General features: G+C 41.9%; 1 protein-coding gene across 3 annotated transcripts in view; it reads right to left on the bottom strand.

The window, feature by feature from the left end:
- The window catches only part of DCAF5 (DDB1 and CUL4 associated factor 5), a 40607-nt gene that overhangs the window by 10710 nt on the left and 8263 nt on the right, over positions 1-21634 (bottom strand). For all 3 annotated transcript variants that reach the window (XM_082224383.1, XM_082224385.1, XM_082224384.1), the window contains exons 3-7: positions 21127-21163; positions 19890-20029; positions 15549-15678; positions 6793-7006; positions 3-69 (exon numbers count right to left, since the gene is read on the bottom strand). In XM_082224383.1, coding sequence (XP_082080509.1) covers positions 3-69; positions 6793-7006; positions 15549-15678; positions 19890-20029; positions 21127-21163 — 588 coding nt within the window. The remainder of the gene's footprint in view (positions 1-2; positions 70-6792; positions 7007-15548; positions 15679-19889; positions 20030-21126; positions 21164-21634) is intronic.

The raw sequence follows: 21634 nt of genomic DNA, 5'->3' as shown, positions 1-21634 counted from the left end.
ACCTGCTTCTGGATCCGGAGGAATTCTCCACATGTATAAATTAAAGTCATCAGAGCCAGAGAGGATGTACTGTTAGAAATAAAAATACTAGTAAGTTACAACAAATTCACCACTAAAGCAGCCCTTGAAATATACATATTTGGAAGATTCCAATAGCTTAATTATATGATGCAATACATATATATTCTACATGCCTAGAATTTGTATTGTTTGTGTGGTGGCAGGTCAAGGACTGAAAATATAAAGACCAGGGATTCATGATAAACCAGTGGGGAGAGGGAAGGCTTTGATTTTAAAAATCAACAGGCTACAAAAATGATAAGCTACAATCTAACGCATATTTACTTTCCAGTCCCACTGAAATTATACCCATAAAAATCATACTACACAAGTCAAACACCTGCCCCTGTTCTAGTCTTCATTTATGATTTGTTTGCTTTAACATCAATGGAATTCTCCCTCAAATTCACTCAATATGCCCACTGTATGAAAGTTCAAAGTACAGTACTGATAATTTGAAAAGCTTCCTTCCTCAAAGTACATTACTAGTCTGTTTAGCTGAAAAAAGAAAATAAAACACAATTACACTTATAGAAGAACTGGGAAACTGCAAAGGTATGCAAGTGCTAACGAAGTGGCCATTTCCTACCACAATTTTAAAAGTTGCATATGGAGCTGAAGTGTAATGAAAAAAGGAACATCTGAGAGCAACTTTGTGGGGATACAGAAAGTTATGTCTTTTACAATATTTGACCAATCTCCAGTCTGTGCCAACCTGATGGCCAATAAAGAATTCCTCATATTTGTAACCCAGTAGCACAAAGAAAGAAGGGAAAATAAGGCAAAAGTTTAGTTTTTACCCCTTATACAAAGTTGATTCAATTTTAACCAAAGAGCACTTAAAATACTTTACAGGCAGAAACGAAACAATTAGAGTAGCCAAACAAATTGACAAAGTAAATAAGATGAAGATCCTTCATTCTCAAGGACTGAGAAATAAAAACAAGCAGCTGTAAAACACACAGTACACTCCAATGTGGAGAAGCCTAGCTGCTTTACCCAACTTGGATGTGCTCATTCCAACTGCAAGGATATTTTGTCCTCATCCTAACCAGAATTCTCAAAATGTAAAGTCAAGGTGTTCTGGCACTCCAGCCTAGTTACTGCCAGAAGAAAACAGTCACACAAGGAACTCCTTTCCATGTGAAATTTTATAGAGATCTGCTTATAAGAGGACAGCTTTAGAGAAGTGCTGCCAGTGGAGTCCCTTTTGGCAAATGTTAACAATGTCCAAAAAAGGATCTAACACAGGAAAGTTGCTCAGGCTGTAGATGTGAATGCAACTACACATTTTCCCCCAATAACTAAAAAGTATCTTGCACTTAACAGCCAGCCAAATGCAGCCACACTCTGCTGGTGGTTGGTGAGTTTCACTAAGCTTTCACAATTGCAAGTGTCCCAACACACAGTTGTAGCATAGTCACACAATTTAATAGTCTTAATGTAGAAGAAGTAGCAGTAATAATAATTCTATTATTTATTCCCCACCCTTGTTTGCGTGAAGGTTCCTCAAGAGATGAAGTTTCCTAAAAGAAGGAAAAATGAAGACCCATCTCTGTTCTAGTCAGTTGTTTTTTAGGAGCGTGGTCAGAGAAGCTGCTCTTGTAGGATAATATGAAGAAAGTTGTTAAGAAATATATGCTGCCTGCTGTGTCTCCAGCACTGAGGATACATCACATGAGACACCATGGCCCTGGTTCACAAGGCCTGCAAAACCAGACCTTACCTTACTAAGCCTGTGTTGGCTCCTGGAGAGAAGCTTATAGCCGCTGTGCTCCTCCCTGGTCATTTTTGCTGCAGCACTGTGCCAAAGCAAGTCAGGGTTGGTTTCGTGTGTGGTCTGAACTTGGGCTCATGGCTAAGCTTTCTCCTTCCTAGCCTCATGGTTAGCAAGCAGAGAGCTGAACCACAAGCCCCTGTTCAGACAACACGCTAAGCCAGGCAGCAAATGGGACTGGAGGGGAGAAAAGGTGCTGCAAGCTGCTCTCTGGGATTCTGCACACTTGTGTGGTTTCCCTAATTCAAGGTTTAGCTTAGCATTTCACGCAAATCAGGCCCAAGCCTACTCTCAGGAAGTGTGTGACCTAAAGCAGCAAAAAAGTGCTTCTCATGCCAAACCCCCCCCCCCATTTCCTACTCCCATCAAGTTCTCCAAACATTAAAAGAATGTGTTCAAACACAACATTAACAGTCTTTTGGGGGAAAATATTCAAAGTCATTTGATGAGCAAAGATGTAAATCATCCTCCATCTGTGACTAGCTGCAAACAACCGAAAGGGGAGGGGAGGAAAGGCTTTTGGATGACAAGCTGCTGATTCAGAAGTTTGCCTTAGAAGGAAGAAAATTCCCAGGCATGGTTAATAGCTGTTGCTGCACAAAGCAGCAATCCCAGAACTCTATAAACATGCCTCAATTGTTTAGAATGAGCCATCCTCAGACTGCTGGCTCTGCTGCTTCCTTGCCTGCCTGAATCTCCCTCCCATTTCTGCCCCAAAAGGAGAACATACTACAGGCAACTTCTGCAAAATGGAATATGATCGGCAGCGGTTACTGTGGTCTTAATAGCAGTGCTTTTTGCACATTCTGGAATTCAGCCACCAACAGGAATAAATTTTTCTTAACTACTGTCTGCTGGAAAATGGTCGGCATCTTGAAGCTTTTATATTTCCGTAGGTTTTGCTGAATGCAAAGTATTAAAGAGGAAAATTAAAGCCAGCCCTTTTTTCCTGCTCCACATTTGCTTGCTTCTTTTGTGTAAGGCAATTCATGACTGACAGAGCTTCTTACAACTTAAAGAGCCAAATTACACATTAGGTTAGCTACATAACTGGGCCTTTTAAGATTTTTTGTTTTTACACAGTTCACCAGCAAAGGGCTCCCAATGGTTATTAGGACCTTAGTGTGGAGAACTGGAGTGTTATTAACCCTTAAGCTATCAGCTATGACACCAAGAAATCCCCTCAGCACTTTTACACTTCAAATAATTGCTTGTTGTTGTTTAAATAAGGAAAAAAATAAACAAATGTTGCTTTAAAAATGGGTGCCCTGCTTGACACCACAGGTATGGGATATGACTGACAACTAAACCAGGGCTTAAGAGAAGAGTGGCTTGTCTAAAGCCACCCACACCGTTCACAGCAAATGCAACTTCCAAAATTCGGTTCAGTTTGGATTGCCATCTTTACACTTAAGTGCCATTGAATCTTTCCCTTAGTTCCCCACCCTGCCAACAGCAGCACTCGTCTGCATGAACTCTCAAGTCTATGGCAAAAGCCAGTTCCCACTCTCAAAATAGTCACAGGAAGAAGAGCATCTTACTATTTTACATCTCTTCATATATATATAATTCCATAAATTTTGAAGCAAAGGAGGGTTGGTATAAATTTCAATACTGATAACTGTAAAACCAATTGTTCTGTTTTGTGATATGATGCTTATTTAAATAAACACGTTCTACAGCTCTATACACACACACATGCACACCCAAAATATAACAACTGATAATTAAGGCAGAAAATCAGGAATGACATATTTCTGGTAGCAAGAAAAAGCATAAAATAAAGGTATGCTAACAAGAGTAAGCTATTGGGTATAAAAATTACTTTATCAACATTTAAATGTTCAGATTAATTCCCTCACTCTTTGACCACTCAAATACAATTCTTCCAAAAATAAAATAAAATCCTAGCCTTCAGCTGTTTGAACAGTATATATCATGTCAATATCAGAAATTAAATACATGGCCCTGTCTATATTTGCTTTCAATGTAATAGGTCTCATAATAGCCACTGCTGCCCCCCACTGGCAGTATAGAGTAATTCCAGTGTTTTACCTCAGTGAGCTCGCTACTTAAAGTTACCAATAATGTATTTCTTACGGCCTTAATGAAAACATTCAAAATGAATCATTGCAAATGCATTTGAAGATAATCAGAAAACCTTCATAAGGTGTATTTAGGTCATCATTCCCTGCAATCCCCTGTTCATCATAGAAGTACAACTGTTTCAACATTAGGCTTGTAAAAAAATGGTTTGTCCACATCTAGTTTATAATTTGAAAACAAGCCTGTATGCCTGGTGGAATTAGGGAAATCTTATCAGTTTAACTTAGAGAACAGCACTGCTTCTGAGAGGGAATTCACGTGGTGTGAAGTAGTCAAGTGCCTGCCCTTTCCAACTGAAACTGATACAGTGGAACCTCGGTTTTCGAGCGTCTTGGAAGGCGAACGATTCAGAACCTGAACGCCGAAAACCCGGAAGAGAATGCTTCCATTTTTGAACGAGCCTCAGAACCAAGACAAATTCCTAGTGCTGCAAAAGCATGCAAAAAACTTTCCCCAAGGTTTATGGGGGGGAGAATGCTGCCAGTTCTATTCTTAAGTGGCACTGACAAGTTCCCTAGTTTATTAAAAAACAAAACAAAACAGTATGTAAATGAGTTGTTTTAGCCACTGCTCTTTCTAGGAGCACCATGTTGAAAGGCAGAACCCAAAGCATCCTGACCAGAGTCTCTCAGTGTGCAGAACTCATCCTAAGGAATGCTGGAAGAGCAACCCAGTGACTGCTGCATTCCTGAAACTTTCCTGCACATGCATAATATCAACAAAGGAGACTGAGTGGTGATGTAATGTCTGAAGACATGCCACAGAGTAAAGATAATTTTAGTTTTATTCAGAGAGCACACGTTAACTCTTGCTTGAAAAAAGCAGCAAAGTAGTGCTTTTTATTACTGGTGGCCCGGAGCTTTGCTACATCTACAGCAAAGCAAAAGGGAGCGGGGAAAATGAATTTCAAAACTAAGGAGAAACGAAAGAGGCAGCACTGATCTAAAACAAAGGAAATTTCTCGTCAAGTTTTGGGAGTCACTCCCTAGAATGCTGAGATCTTGCTAAAGAAATTCACATTTCACCAAACTTTACTCACTTTTTATTGATCGAGGCATCAACCTAAGTAGAAAATGGGGAGGGGGGAGATGACACATGCATGACTCCCGTGTGACACAGGGAGGAGTCAGGGGTGGAGTCAAACACAACAGCAGTGCAGCTTCAATGGCTGATGGCTCCTCCTTTCTGGGGCCTGGCCTCCTCCTCCTGCCACCGGCCCGGGGCTGCTTCCCCTCTGTGGCAGCAGAGAAGCTGCGTCCAACCACTGAATCAGCACTGCACTCAGCTCCACACTCAGCCTCCTCTGCAACTGATTGATCTCAAAAATGGGGTGGCACCCCCCCCAATATTTTACGGGAGGGGTGAAGGGACCTGGGTCCTTATAGAGTTGGTGCCTATGTAATAGAGCATTAGTTCAGTTACAAAAAACTAGACTCCCCCTCCCATAATGCCACCAAAACCAGGCATTCTGAAGACTACTTTTTCTCCTCTCCCTTCTGCTGCCTAAATAAAATATATGCAAGTTCCCAACAGCATTCATTTTTAATTTTTCTCCAGCCCCCTCCCCCTCTCCCCACCATACTGCACCAGGGTTCTTCTTTCCCCCTCTGTAACAAAGGAAAACACTCGCCCCCTTCCAAAAAAAATGGTTGTGCAACTGGTCTGAGCCACGTGAGGTCTGATAACCCGTTAGTAAGTCATCATAACCCACTAGATCATCAATATCCTAAAGGGTAAGTCTGAAGACACATGGGGTCATCGCCATGCAGAAACAAAGCAGCTTTGAGTCTGGTCGGTGCCTGGGTGATGACCGAACCACATGCACACCCCTTTGGATTCCATGATGAAAACACATGGGATATAAGTTTAAGAAATACGTAGAAACAAAGGGAAAGCAAATAAGCACATTATCATCTTTCTAAACATTTGCGCCAGCTATCTCAAATCAAGGCAACGTGGTGTACCACCTACTCCCAATTAACATTTCTGCATTAGCCAAGGCACGATTCGTATGGAAATATAGCCATGTAACAGCTCTGCATGGCGTGCCATTTGCTTGCAACTATTTGCTGTGAAGCATGGTCCAAGTTCTCGCATACCACAGTAATATGGTGAAACGCAGCAGAGCCATGTTGCAAGCAGCTGCATGCACTAAAACAGCTCGCCATGTGGGGCTTTTTTGGAATAAACTCGTATGATGCGTTGATGGAGTGGAAACAGAGCCTTAGCCACCAGTTCCATTACCTTGTTTAGTATCAAAGTATTTCATTTCCCCCCTTTAATGTGTCTAGTCTGAAAGTCACATTAGTGGGGTGAAGTGGACTGTGGATGTCAACCAGAGACGTACAATTTCTAATGACCACCCAGATGAGAAGCTCAGTGGACAACCTGGGTTAGTGACCATCTCTTGGCCTACTTCACCCCACAGGGTTGGCAAAGTTGTGAGGGTATGTTGGCCAGGTCTCTCAGGTCTCTCAGTGTTAACACCCTGCTTTGTTTTAAGCAAGGGGAAAACTTAAATATAGGCACACTGGCCGTGTGTTTTAATGCCATGCCATCAACGCTCTTGAAGTGCCCACTGAGCCAGTATGGTGTAGAGGTTAGATTGTCGGACTAGGACCTGGGAGACTGGGGTTCAAGCCCCCACCTGGCAATGAAACTGACAGGATTAACTTGCATCAGTCACTCCCTCTCAGTCTAAGCTACCTCACAGTGTTGTCGTGGGGATTAAACAAGGAGGGAGGGAGCCATATATGCCACTTTAAGCTCCTTGGAGAACATGGTGGGATATAAATGCCACAAATGAAATATATATTCAGCTCACAGACTTGGCAACTGAGGCTCTTTACCTGATCGCGATCACCTGCAAAACAGCAGCTTTTCATGGTACAAGAATTAAAGTATCCTTGGTTGTCAAACTGGAAGACAGGCAGACGGGAGTGGATGTCATAAAGGACTGGTGGCAGCCGACGTCTGAGAGCAAGCAGCTGTGTTCCATTGCTGTTAAACCGCACACTCATGGCACTCTGAAGTGATAGATTCCCACCATACCGGAGCAGGGAACTAGGAAACAAGAAACCAAAAAGAATCAGATGGGCTGCCACAATTTAACTACCATGAAGCATCTATCAGCCATCCCTCCTTATCACAACAAGGCAGGAAGGAGTTCAAAGGAGGCAGAAAGTCTATAAATGTGTAACTGTGTTCCATGAACCACACTTCTCCATATATTACTCAGACGTCCTAAATAAATTTCCAGGAAGGAAACGTTACTGAGGATCCAATAAGCCACCCAAGCTCTATACTTAGGACTAACTTACGAATTAGATGTGTAGCAAAATTTCAGTTAGATTTTTGGCAAAATCTCAGACAAGTAGCAATGTTTATTTCAAGTCCCAAGTCCAGTTAAGAGTATTTGCTAAAACTTTGGCCACAACTAACTTATTCTAATAATTTCAGACGGACATGCAGGTTCAACTTTAAACTGGATCATGGCCTACAACTATAATTCCCTGCACACTTACAAGGAAATAATCTCTTGTTGAATTCAGGAGGACTGTAATAAATGAACAATAATATTTCAGCTATTCATACACAGTTTCTAAGTGGTGTACATACAAATTACAAAAGATGTACAGTGGATAAAATCAATTTAAAATTAATCACAAAACAGGAAACTAAATAACCTGTTGAATAGCCTCTGAGGTTCAAGAGAGAGGGAGCCTTTCTGATCACATCTAGGAAGGAGTTCCAAAGAATTGGGAATACAATACTCAATGCATGGCATCAGATGGATACAAACTGTGCATCCGAGTCACAGAGGAACTATTATTAACAAAGATAGTAAATACAAATAGGGTTTGGCTCCCAGTGGAACTCAGAATTTATTGTGGCAAAAGCTCATAGCTCATTCACTTATTGTATCATAATCAGTGCTTTTCTTTTACTTAAAAAAATGAGATGCTGGTTTGCACATTGATTAGAAGTACCATGGGGGCCAGCACAAAATGATTTTACATACAGCAGGGTTAGAATTTTAAATTAACAGTGGTAAAAGTATTAACCTATTGAAAATCAATCTTTCCCAGCTATTGAATGTCATTGTAACTAAAAACAGTTTTCAGTTCATCCAAAGGAAGTCTCGCAGTCAGAGAAGCCAAAAGAATGCGATTCTTCCTTCTCATTTCCAACCAGCTTCCTGTCCCTTCAAACCTCTCTTCAATCTGTCACAAAAAAATTATACTGGAGTGTAACGTCCTCAGCCTCTTCTTTACTGTTACAAATGTCTACAGATCAAAACTGCTGTTAGTGACAGGCCAAGTCAAGCTTTGTTTCTTTTCCTGGTCTGGTAGCAACCCTATCATCAATCTATTTCCCCCTTTCTCACATGACAATTTGCTTGGAAATACTAACAGTTTTCAACAGAACGTACAGTACTGTATAAAAGCTACAATGGTAAATTAAATCTTCTGGGCAAGGATGGAGCCCCAGCTATAGGATTGGTGCTAAATAATAATATGCAGCAGCTAAACCAGGCTGAAAACCTAGCTTGGTCCCCCATCCCAATTTATATAAACAAGAAGACAGTTATTCCACAGCAATTCCTTTAGCCTTACTTGTTGCTTCACATAAACATCAGGAAGAACTTTCTAAGAGCTGTTTGACACGGGAACAGACTCCCAGGAGAGGTGGTGGACTCTTCTTCCTTGGAGGTTAAGCAGAGGTTGGATGGACACCTGCCCTCTATGATCTACTTCATGGGTCGACAAACTAAGGCCCGTGGGCTGGATCAGGCCCAACTGCCTTCTGGATCCTGCCTGTGGACGGTCCGGGAATCGCTGCGTGGATCGCAGAGCGTGCGTTCTTTCCCTCTCCCTCATACAGCGGCAGCACCTCCTCCCTCCCTCCTCTTGGCTTATCCCCGCCCTGCCTAGAGGAGGAAGGAGGCTGGGCTTTGTTGGTGCCAGCAGCAGCCGTGTTCAAGCGGCCACCATTTTAAGCAGCCCCTCTCTGGAGCCCTTTTGCGCACCGCTCATTGTCTTGCCGTCGCCACCACCAGCACCTGCCGCTCGCAAGACACAGGTAAGCAGCCACTGGGGCTCGTGGTGCTCTTGCATCATATCAAAATATAGTCCAGCCCCACACAAGTTCTGAGGGACAGTGGACCAGCCCCCTGCTGAAAAAGTTTGCTGAAGCCCTGGTCTAGTTGATATTGCAAGGGTTGGACATGATGACCCTTGTCGTCCCTTCCAACACTACGAATCTATGATTCTATATTATGAATTCCTCTACATATAAAGTATTTCCTGTTTATTAAACTTGCAAATATATTACCATATGTCTTAGTTAACTGAAACGGAACAGCTGGATTAGCTCAGCTGGTCTCTTACTTGAAACTTTTAATCTCAGAGTCAAGGGTGTGGACTAGATGGTCCTCATGGTCCCTTCCAACTTGACGATTCTTTGATTCTAAACATTTAACTTTCTCCCCTCTACACTGCAGCAGAATACGTGAATAGGCCATGGTGATGTCATTTGCCACACAGATCCTATACAAAATGATAAATGAAGCAGGATCTGTGGAACAGCAACATTTTGGGTCTTAATCCAAGAATAGATTTTTTAAAGGTTAAATCAGTTTTTACCAGTAGCTAACAGACAAATGAGAAGAGAGAGGATATGACAAATGGGAGCTACTGTCTGCATCAGCTAATGGTTTCCTTTCCAGGAAAAATAGACAAGATAGTCTAAATAAAGCTTTTCTCCCTTTGGCAAGTTTTATGGATGGATTGTTTTCCTGAGGCTTGAAAACAGCCACTTACTGCCAAGAAAGTGCAAAGAAGGAAGGCATAGCATGAAGTTGGGACATTTTTTAAAAGAAAAAGAAAAGCGAGAGGAAGAAATGACAACAACTGTATTCATAATACAAAATCTGCATATCGTGATCTGACACACCTGACTGAATTGCAAGCTTGCCAGGGGTGTCAGGAAATTACAGTCACTGAGGCGGAGGAGGAAAGGGCTGAGGAATGGGCAGGAAAGAGCTGACAGTTTCTAGCACTGCTGTTTACAGTATAATGGGGGTGGGGGAAGCAGAGAGACTTTAAAGGAGAAGGAGGACTCAATGCCCTGAACACTCAACACACAAGAACAGACTAATACACAGTAGTTAATATAACTGCCAAGCTAATATTTTAACCCATCTGATATTTTTTGACTGTGCAATAATGATTTACGGTAAGAATGGCATGGGCGGGGGGGGAAGACCCAAAAGTTAAACAGGAAAAGTAAAGTTAACTTAAATCAGGCATAGGCAAACTCAGCCCTCCAGATGTTTTGGGACTACAATTCCCACCATCCCTGACCACCGGTCCTGTTAGCTAGGGATCATGGGGGTAGCAGTCCCAAAACATCTGGAGGGCCAAGTTTGCCTAAGCCTGATCAAAATGGTTTATCAAGGTGAATGATAAGCATACAAAAGGCTAGGGGAGAAGAGGATATTGCAAGGCAGGATTTTAAATTGCCTTTGAAGGTGGAAGGTAAGTCTGTGCAGACTTACAGAGCTATCCTATCACATCACAGATAGCAAATTCATTCTCCCAGTGCTTATCCTTATGCAACTAACATGGCACCATCAATGCACAAGAAACAGCCACAAGCAGGCTTGAAGAAGCACAAAACAATATTTAAAAGCATGTTCCGCAGGCACTGGATCCTTTCTGGCTGTTGTGGGAAGAAATGGAAAAATGGGGTGAGGTGAGAGGAAGGGAGTATCCAGTCCAAGGCCCAGCTAGAACCCTGCCCTCGAGCACACATGGCAGCCGTTTGTTGCAGATCCGACTTGAAGGACTAAATTTGCTTAGAATATTCAAGTGCCTATTTGTTAGCAAACCAAAACTGAACCATCCACGTTGCTTTATGTGGAAGTAAAAATGTCAAGGTTTTTTAAAAGCAACATGAGCCTTGTACCTAGATATGCAAACCATGAAGAGCAGACCCCTTAAAAAAAAAAAAAGTCACATGATGACTGATTATTGCCAGCCATTAGCAGGACCGCTGAAACAGGCAAAAATGTCACATGATGTGTGGCACAATCCTGTGTGGGGAACCTTGCTCAGCCCAAGGGGAGACATTCCCTCATGAGAAACCTTCCAAGGGCCACATGCTGGGAGAGGGGGCGGAGACCATGGTGAAGCAATTTTAATCTTGTACAGCAAGCTAGTTTCTTTGCCCACTCCTTTCCTCCATCCAGAGAAGCAAGAGACATTATCATCAGAGTTCAAGGACATATTGCAGCCTAGTCAAAATACATGGGGCAGTGAGGGGTGAGGCCTAGGGAGAATTCTGAGGGTTAGGCATAGAGGCCTGATAGGCCACATTTAACTCCATGACCTGAGGTTCCCCACCCTTGTTTTAAGTAAGCAAACTGTCTCACAGTTCCAGAAGTATAAGCTTTTTTAAACCTTACCATGCCATAAACCTTTATCAACAAGTCTAGGAAGTCCAAATCGAGAAAACAGTCCTGGAACGATTATGCTTTGTGGCCTTAAGATTTGGATGGATAATATTCACCAATGTATAAAGTGCCACACTTCGTTCCCTATATATGCTACCATGTATTGGCCTTACGCACATTGTGATTTGTTGGCACCTCCTCGTGGCAGAGAAGCCTCATAACAGCTTTGTTTAAACCACCCATGCTACTTGGAAATGTTTGCCTGTGGTCTCAAACAAGAGCACAGGTTGCCTGCATGACCTTCTAAAGAAATCAAGAAAAGGCCTGGGACAGCCCATGCCGTGTCTTTTGCTGACACTCTACATGCATTCCATATCTGAGAGGTTCTTTTATATCAGAACAGCACAGCAGGTTTGGATAGGAGTTGTGCACTGTTGATACAGGAAGCTACCTTCCATCAAGTCAAGCCTGTGGTCCATTGAGCTCAGTATTGCCTATGCTGACTGGCAGCAGCTCCCCAGCATTTCTGACAAGCATTAACTATGTTTGCACCTAAAAACATTTTTGTAGTTAAGGCTGAAGAAAGGGAAGCTCACAGCTGAGAGGAGAGAGGCTGGGAGGTAGCATGCATGGTTGGAAGAAGCTTTTAACCACAATTGTTTTTAGAACATGTTAACTCTTTTAGAATGTTCTTGCTTTTTTATTGTGCATCTGTTTGCTACTCTGGAGAGGAAAGGGGACATAAATTTGATAAATGATTCCCACGATCCCTTTGTTGGCGCCTGGAAGGAGACAGCAGGTGCTTTTACACGAGGGTTTATACAGCCAGTGCTCTTTCACTTTCCACAGAACCTGTTTTTCCTTTATCTCAAATCCTATAATCCAAGGGTGGGGAACCTCTGGTCCTCCTTATGCTCTTGGGCTACAATTCCCATAGCCCACAATCACTTGCAATGCTATCTGGGGTTGATGGGAGTTAAGAGTTTAACAACATCTGGATGGCTACAGGTTTCTCACCCCTGCTGTAACTCCTGCCAATACTACAAATGCACAGGGGTTTTTTTTACCTTCAAAGAAAGGCAAAACGTTACCACTGTGTGGTTTCACACAATTTGCCATTTGTGTACAGTGGTGACCCGCAAGACAAAAACTCGCTAGACAAAACTCGCTAGACAAAAGGGTTTTCCATTTTTGCGTTGCTTCGCTAGACGAATTTCCCTATGGGCTTGCTTTGCAAGACGAAAACATATTGCGCTTTTTTTTTAAAGCCGCTTGAAGAGGCGCAGTTGCGACGGACCGTGCTTCGCAAGATGAAAAACATCGCAAGACGAAAAGACTCACGGAACGAATTCTTTTCGTCTTGCGAGGCACCACTGTAAAAATGACAGAGTACTTAACATACAAACTTAATGTGGTTGCAGACCAGCATGAAATACAAACATGCAAATAAAGAAGAGAGGGATAAAAGAAAATAGTTAAAAGTGGTTATAACTCACATAAACTTAAAGCAGATACAGACAAAAGACAATCGGTTAAAAGCAACTATAAGGGAAGGAATGTGAAGAAGCACAGGACTTGCATTATGGGCCTTCAGTTTAGGCCTGGTTTGTGACACAAACAATCCTTTGACGTACCATATTTTTTCGTGTACAAGACAATGCTTTTTGCTAAAAAAAAAGGCAAAAATTGGGTGTCGTCTTATACACGGATAGTGAATGCAGAGTGGGGATGTGCGATTAATGGCAGCAGCAAGCAGGAGGTTGGCAGGGGCGATTGGTGGTTGCAGTAAGGCCTGCTGGCAATTGGCTACGGCTGCGGCAATTGGGCAGGCGATTGGCGGCTGTGGCGAGGTGGGCAGGCGATTGGTGGCTGCGGCAAGTGGGCGGGTGGGTTGTTGGTGGCGGCAAGCGGGCAGACAATTGGCAGCTGCGGTGAGGTGTGCGATCAGCAGTGGCTGTGGCAAGCAACTGGCAGTGGCGGGCAGGTGGGTGAGCAATTGGTGGAAGTGACCTCCCCCAGCCCCCCAAAAAGCTAAACAACTACATTTCTTAATTTTGGGTTTAAAAAAATAGGGGTCATCTTATACATGGGGGCGTCTTACACATGGAAAAATACAGTATGTCCATCATGGCAGTGCAAAATCTAGCAACTGAGAATGTGACATCTGGGTTTTCATACTGGAGTAGTGTTGTCGTTTAGTCGTGTCCGACTCTTCGTGACCCCATGGACCAGAGCACGCCTGGCACTCCTGTCTTCCACTGCCTCCCGCAGTTTGGTCAGACTCATGCTGGTAGCTTCGAAGACACTATCCAACCATCTCGTCCTCTGTCTTCCCCTTCTCCTTGTGCCCTCCATCTTTCCCAACATCAGGGTCTTTTCCAGGGAGTCTTCTCTTCTCATGAGGTGGCCAAAGTATTGGAGCCTCAGCTTCACGATCTGTCCTTCCAGTGAGCACTCAGGGCTGATTTCCTTAAGAATGGATAGGTTTGATCTTCTTGCAGTCCATGGGACTCTCAAGAGTCTCCTCCAGCACCATAATTCAAAGCATCAATTCTTCGGTGATCAGCCTTCTTTATGGTCCAGCTCTCACTTCCATACATCACTACTGGGAAAACCATAGCTTTAACTATACGGACATTTGTTGGCAAGGTGATGTGTCTGCTTTTTAAGATGCTGTAATAGGGTTAAGATACTGGAATAGTAGGGAGATACAAAGTCGTTCTGTACATCCTGTACATCCTGGGAGTTTGTATAGTACAGGCAGGATGAACCTAGCTGGTATGTCTATATAATATTATAGTATGCCTATATAATATTAGCAGTAAAACTTAACATGCTTGTTATCACATTAAACTTTTGTTGCACTATTGTACTGAGATTTTAAAATTGGCAGATTCAAGCCAGGCAGAGGCAATGATGGGGAGGGGCACATTCCTGGCAAGGTAGTGGTGGAGGTGCAGGCAGGCAATGGAAGATATAGGGCGATGTAGATAGAGCCACGGTCTTATATAGGGCAATGTAGATAGAGCCATTGCTGCCCACATCATCCAAGTCTCTTCCAAAAAAGGAGAAATGACAGCATTATAGCAATCTCTGCATGCAAGGAATGTAGAGCACTCTAGCTGGAAGCCAAAACATTTGATTACAAGTGGCCAAGAGATTATGTGGGAGGTCGATGTCGGAATGGTTTAGGAGCAATATCATCCAAATTCTCTATGAAACTTGAGTGAGCAAATCATGTCAACTACAGAAGAAAAATGACCAGCATGGAAGCACCCAGCATTATGTAGTGGAAGAATAGGGGTTCAATAGATCATTTGGTAAATTTCATTTGTTCTAGAATAGGGCAAGGAGGAAAAAATTTCAAAGCCAGAAGAAAAACACACTTGTATTGAATAGGACATTTCAGTGACAATAAAGGACAGCCCCATACAGAATGAGGATGGGAGACTGCTTAGTGATGACCTCTTCACTAGCAGTTTTCGAAATAAAGTCTGGATAGACTATCACAGTTAATTCTGCTAGATGATCCATAGGTTCCTTCCATTCTGAAACAAAGTGATTTGAGAAACATATACAGAGCACACGGATACATCAACAAATTGCCATTAGGTGTGGAGAACTACTAGTCATGGAACTACTAGTAAAACGTAATTTTCAACATAAAAATGTGGTCCATGGAAATTTCAAACATGAACAGCCCAGGCAGTTCAAAACTTCTAGGGGCTATTGGTGAGCTATAGGGAATTAAGAACTCAAAGCAATACCACATGCAGTTAAAGCCTCAAAGCCTAATACAGATCAACCTGCTGCTCCTGTCTGAACCAAAGCTGCTACAGATTTATGTTCAATCATGATCACACATATATCCAGTTTATCTAAAATGTTTCAACAGAGAAGCTAATATTACTTAGCTTTATAAACTAAGAAAAAATACACACTTAGAGAAGTTTCATTACTCCACATTACTGTTGTGGGGGGAAAGACCCACTCAGCATTCTTTGCCTAATCGATCAATCCTGGCAATGAATGCTGGGTGGGTATTTTCCCCACAACATTACTAAGCACCAAGTTCAACTGAGTTCCAGAAGGAGCTTCTTTCTGTCTTCCCAGTTTCACAAAACAACACATAAGAAAGAAGAGTCTTACCTTTGAGGCTTGCGAATGTCCCAGAGCCCTACACCTTCCTTTGAGTTGGCAGTGGCGAGTAACCTGGGCTCCACTGGATTGAACATCACACTGTGAAAGGCTGATGGATAATTAGCCAAGCAGAAGGGCTCTGTTAACAAAACAAGATAAGATCAATTTACTTTTAAAGGCAAAAGACCTCTTGTACAATGCTGACGGCTGGCTAAACTTTTTCTTAATGGGACATTTGTCAACCCTTTCAAGAATTTATTTAGTTTAGGTTGTCAGGTTTTATGCATCTTTCCCTAGCATTAAACAGAATTCCCACACACTAATTGGTAATTTGTGGCTCAGAAATGTACAGTGCTAGTGTACTGATGAAGTAGTATCTACTACAGAAACCATTTTTTACTAAGTGGGAGATCTTGGAACTCCGACAGAGTGGGAAATGTTTTGATTTAGATTTGTGTCTTATTGAAAGAGTTTTAAATAAATTACTTTAGTATAATCCATAAACATTGCATTTACTAGCACACAAAACATTGTGGTAGTCCACAAGGGAACTTCTCATAAGTTCTTGACATTCCATCTAATTAAAACTAGATTATGGCATTAAAAGTAATGTGACACAAACCATTTCAATAGAGTAGAGGTTTTTCAACGGTTTTATTTCATGAGTTTAATATGCTACAACAAGCAAGTGTAGCTGCCCCATCAACATCTTAAGGCTGGAATTACTTGTCCAAGTTGCTGAGAGAACTCTGAATCACAAATATTTTTGCCAAATCCATACACTTTCCTTGTTATTCAGTTTTCCAGCATTCCTGCCATTCTACCAAAAGCTTGTTTGTAATAAAATCCTTAATGTCTAGCATTTCTAAATATGGGTCAAGATCTAGGATTCAATGAACAATTGCTTCCTTATTTGACCCGTTTATTTTAATTCCCTAAATCATCACAGACAGACCTCACTCAGATGACAAAAAAAAATTCCTCATTGCACAAATCCCTTCACCACTGAAGACACCCATATTTAAAATTGCGAATTATCAGACACTGTGGCTGCAATCCTATCCACACTCAACTGGGAATATGATCCATTGAACATAATTGGTCTCACTTCTAAGTAAATATGCTTAGGATTGTGTCAAGAGTCAGATAAAATTATTGCCCCTTTGAGTTGTAAATCCCATACCCGATGAGCCGACATTACAGTAACCCAAAGCTTTAGCATTATTAAAGAGCCAGAGGGAGCCTTTAGCTCAAATACTCCCCCTTTTCTTTCAATGTGACTGATGTTGCAAAATATAGTTAACAAAACATAGTATGTGACCTCAGATGGCACAACAAGTTGTAGCTAAGCAAAAGTAGTTAGGCAAAAAAGAAAGAAGGTGGAAACTTCTGAACTACTCATGCTTGTGCTGAAGGAAGTCAGGAGCTGGGAGAGCATGTGGACTCTAAGCTTCGCTGCAGCTTATTCACTGGCTGAGACAGATGGGAGTTGGGAGTCCAACAAGCTCCAGAGGGACACAGAATAGCCACACCTAGTTTACAGAAATCTTCAAACCTCAAGGATCCACAGATCCATCTTTATATTACAGGCAACTCCCAATTTATGTGTCGGTTACGTTCCAAGGCACCACGCGTTTAAGTGAAATCGTGTATATTTGAAACATCATAGAAAAAGCTTGCGAACACCCTGTTCCACCCCTGACCCATTCTGTGGTGTTTTCAGGTCACTTCCAGGTTTGGCACAATGTGCATACATCAGACACATCTAAAATGGTCACTGCCTGTGTTTACAGGGACCTATGATGGAGATCTTCAAATATCTAAGAGATGTCATGTGGAAGATGGATCAGACTTGTGTTCTGCTTTGCCAAAGGGCAAGATTAGAACCAATGGGTAGAAATTGCAGGGAAGCAGATTTTGGTTAGAAGGATGAGAAACTTCCTAATGAACAAGAGCTATTAGTCAGTGATCAAGCTAAGCTGCCTCAGGAGGCAGCTCTCTTTCTACTCTACAACAAAAACAACTCTGTTATGCAGAAATATATTCAAGGGCTATCAACTCCCCTACTCTCTTTTCACTAGTCCCTAAATCACTCACAGTTGGAGGCATTTTGTACCCATATGTATGGTATCCTAATAGCAGCTTCCAAGAACATCGTAGAAAAGATCTTATTTAGCTGAACTTTCAACTAAAGGAGGAAATTCAAGAATTCACACATGGCTTCTACACAAACCCTGTCCAAAACCTAACCCAGCGAGTTAAATTCAACAGAGTCCTCTGCAGATCAATAGACAAGTTTCCAGTTTACAAAGCACAGGGAGCAATTGTAAATGCTCAGCAAATCATTCTGAAAATCAGTGCATGAAAAGACTTAAAAGCAGAGGTATAACCCGGGCAGACACAGTTCATCCTTGGGCCTATGCCCAATGAATCAGCCTATACAATACTAAAGTAATCGTTGGAAGCCGTCCTCTAGGTGACCCAACTAGCAGAGATGGCGCTTCTTGGTTGTGATTATCTTCCTTTGCTTTTCCTGGAGAGGCAACATTTTATTCAGGTTTTCAAAAATCTTACAATTCCTTCCCAATCCAATAAGATTAGTCCCCCCCCCCCAACACAAAATTCAGTGCACTTATATTCCTAGGATTATGATGATTATTTTTTGGCCCAAGGTACAGATGTTTCATTTTCCCAGGCTTTTTAAATCTCCACTGATACTGGCTTAGAGTACAAATGGACCTGCTCTTTTATTCTTGTGGGAGTTTCATTTCATTTCATTGGTTTTTATTAGTGTCAGCTGCCCTAGAAATACTTGTAAAATCAAATAAGACTCCACCACAACAGGGATAAAGCAATTCATTTCACCCTTTAACACACTCTAGAGATGTGAAGTTTCTGGAAATCTCAAAGCCACGGGGCAGGGGTGGAAAGAGGACCTTTCCCCTTCAAGAACACAGAATAAATTCCAGGATGATTTAAATATATGCAATACTAACTTTTGTATTAAACCTTCACTTGTTTTACTGCTTTAACATGGAATGCGTCATTTTAACTTTGCATATAAAATTGCACTATTTAACGTATTTTTTTAAATTTACAGAGCAATCCTATGCATGTTTAGTCAGAAGTATAGTGGTACTTACTCCCAGGTAGGCACACATAGGCTTGAAGCCTCAGAAGTATAAATGGCTTAGTTATGTAGCAAGGTGTCTGCAAGGTGGGAAGGGTCATGCCAAAAGGACAGCATATGCCTCATTCTTCCTCCAGGTATCTCCAAATGAGATCAAAGATCACCAGAAGGTGGCAAGCAGCAACTCACAAGCAACTAAGGTTCTAGGTGTTCCCCTCATGAAGATATGAAGATGACAAGACCTCCTAGGTGTGGAAATGCATCCTGAATTTGTATATTGTCTGTGTCTGCAGCGTATATTAGAATGATCACTCTCGAAGAAGTTAAATCAGTAACGATACACTGGGCAAGAGATTTTGGTTATAATATACAGTTTTCTTCATGGGAAAAGTTATGGAAAAAGGATTTGAAGTTTACAGCCTGCTGTTCGCTGAAAGAAAATTATAGGAAAATGATGTACCGTTGGTATTTGGCACCTAGTAAAATTGCATAAATGTTTAGAACCAGTTCAAATGTGTGCTGGAAGTGTAAAAGGAAAGAGGGTACATTTTATCACATGTGGTGGTCATAAAAGCTTTCTGGGAAAGGATATATAATGAGCTGAAAAAAATGTTTAAGGTGACTTTTGTTTTAAAAAAAACAGAGGCTTTTTTGTTAGGCATTTTAAGTGTGGAACTACCAAAAGAAAATAAAAGACTGTTTATGTATGCAACGACAGCAGCAGGATGCTTCTTGTCCAGAGATGGAAAGAAGAAGTACCGACCAGAGAAGAGTGGCAGGCCAAGCTGATGGAATATGTAGAAATGGCTAGACTGACGGGAAAGATCAGAAATCAGGAAGACCAAGTATTCTTAAAAGACTGGAATAACCTTGTAACATATTTGAGAGACCATTGTAAACAGCTGAAATTATTAGCAGGAATACAATGACACTTTTAAAGCAACGTGCATTGTGGATATTATGATTATATAATAGATTAAAGTAAAGCATTTCATTATTTATAAAAAAAGAAAACATTTCAAAATAGTCCCCCCAACATTCCCAAAATGTTCATTTTTTTCTGTTGGTAAGTTTGAACAATGTCCTCAGAAAAGTGGGGAGGGAGACTAGAAAGGTAGTCTTTCTCCCTCTCCCTGTTTTTTTCTGGACTTTCACATCTCAGGACGAATTCCCTCCAATGAGAGAGCTCGCCACCATTCACACTCAAACATAACCCTCACCTCCCTGCGAAGACTCTCTGATATCCCAAATGAGAACTCTGCCGTCATCAGATGAGCTTGCAAAAACGTTATCATTCACGGGACTCACAGAGAGCCCATACACTGCATCTTCATGGGCAAATACATCCAAGGTTTCACCGCTGAAAAAGACACAGACATCTGTTTTTCGTCTTTCTCATTTAAGGCTAGGCAGGACAGTCTGCCAGGTAGCACTGAAAAATGTTACTTGAAAATATGTAAAGTCCATTATCCTGTATGAGTAGCAGTAGGTAGAAAATATAACAGTAGAGATTTGGAGATTGAACAGTGCAATCCTATACATGTCCACAAACATTGTCCCATTGTTCCAAGTAATTGAGGGAAGGATTGTTCCTACCCCTGCAATTGTATGCACACTTAGTTGGAAGTAAGCCCCATTGAAATAAGCCCAACCTATTGTGCACAGAACTGGGCTTTAAGTTAGCAGGAAATATCAAAACACATGGGGCCTGGTATGCAAAGTGAATATTTTTGGTCCCATATACCTGGCAGAACTTATTTCCCCACACCATCCATAAAAATCACTAGTTCTTTAAACTCAGATTTTTAAAAACTGCTTGTGAATCTGCCCCAAGGGTAGGGAGGGTTAAATATAAAAAAGGAAAGAAAGAAAGCACATACATTAGGATCTCTCCAGATCAGGGTCTTTGGCTATTTTACATTATTTGGGAAGGCTGCAGCTCTAAACCCTTACCTGGAAATAAGCCCCATTGAATTCAACAGGACTTACTTCTGAGTAGACGTGGTTAAGATTCTGCTGTATAACTTAACAAACAAGCCTAATGGCTCTGATGCAGTTTTTCCATAGTATGTTATCTAGTAACCATATCAAGGGGAAAGACAAGAGGAGGAAGATAAAATATCAGGAGGAGAAAGCAGTAAATCGAAGACAAACAAGAATGGGTGTTCGCATAGGCTTTCAGCCAACATGGTCAGGATTAGCCAACATTGTGCCCTCCAGATGCAGCTCAACTGCCAACCCTCATTAGCCTCAGCAAGCATGGCCAATGGTTAGTGATGGCGGGAAATGGACTACAGCAACATCTGGAGGTCACAATGTTGGCAACCCCTGTATTAGTGAAAATGTCATACAACAACCGGTTAGCATTTAGGAAACACACACACACACACACACACACACACACACACACACACACACACACACACAGTGTTCAGGCATTGCGGGAAACGCATTTACCTGTCAACGTCATGGAGCAACACTTGTTCATCATTACCTAGATGAAGAAACAGAATTTTATAGCATATTAGTAATGAAAAATGAGAAATAATGTGCTTGCAGTTTTCATTTTGGAATAAAAAAAGGTGAAGCAAAAGAGATGAGCCTGCTACTTTTTTCTCATGTCAGGACAAGGCGTCCAGGGTAAAATTCCTCCCAATTCCCTGCTTGCTTGACTTGGACATACCCAGTAGCAGAAATGAGAAGACATTTGTCCAGGAGAAGAAGTGCAGGGAGGAGGTGCTTGCTCGCAGTGGTAGACCTGGGAAGGTCTCAAATTTCAGTGGCGCCCTGTGCAACACCAAACGTCAGCGCTTCCCCACCTCTTGCACTCCATTCTAAATCATAGTGGCAGCACCCTCCACCCCAGTGTGGCCTCCACCCAAGTGCTCATTCTTCTGACCTCTGCAATATCACCCTCTGCCTGGTTCCAGGGTTAGGTGCTAGTTCCCACTGAGTGGGGGAAAGT

This window comes from Podarcis vaucheri, assembly GCF_965113315.1.
Source record: "Podarcis vaucheri genome assembly, chromosome: 1".
NCBI classification, from domain to species: Eukaryota; Metazoa; Chordata; class Lepidosauria; order Squamata; family Lacertidae; genus Podarcis; species Podarcis vaucheri.
The sequence above is the reverse complement of the archived record's forward strand: the minus strand, read 5'-3'. Positions and strand labels throughout refer to the sequence as shown.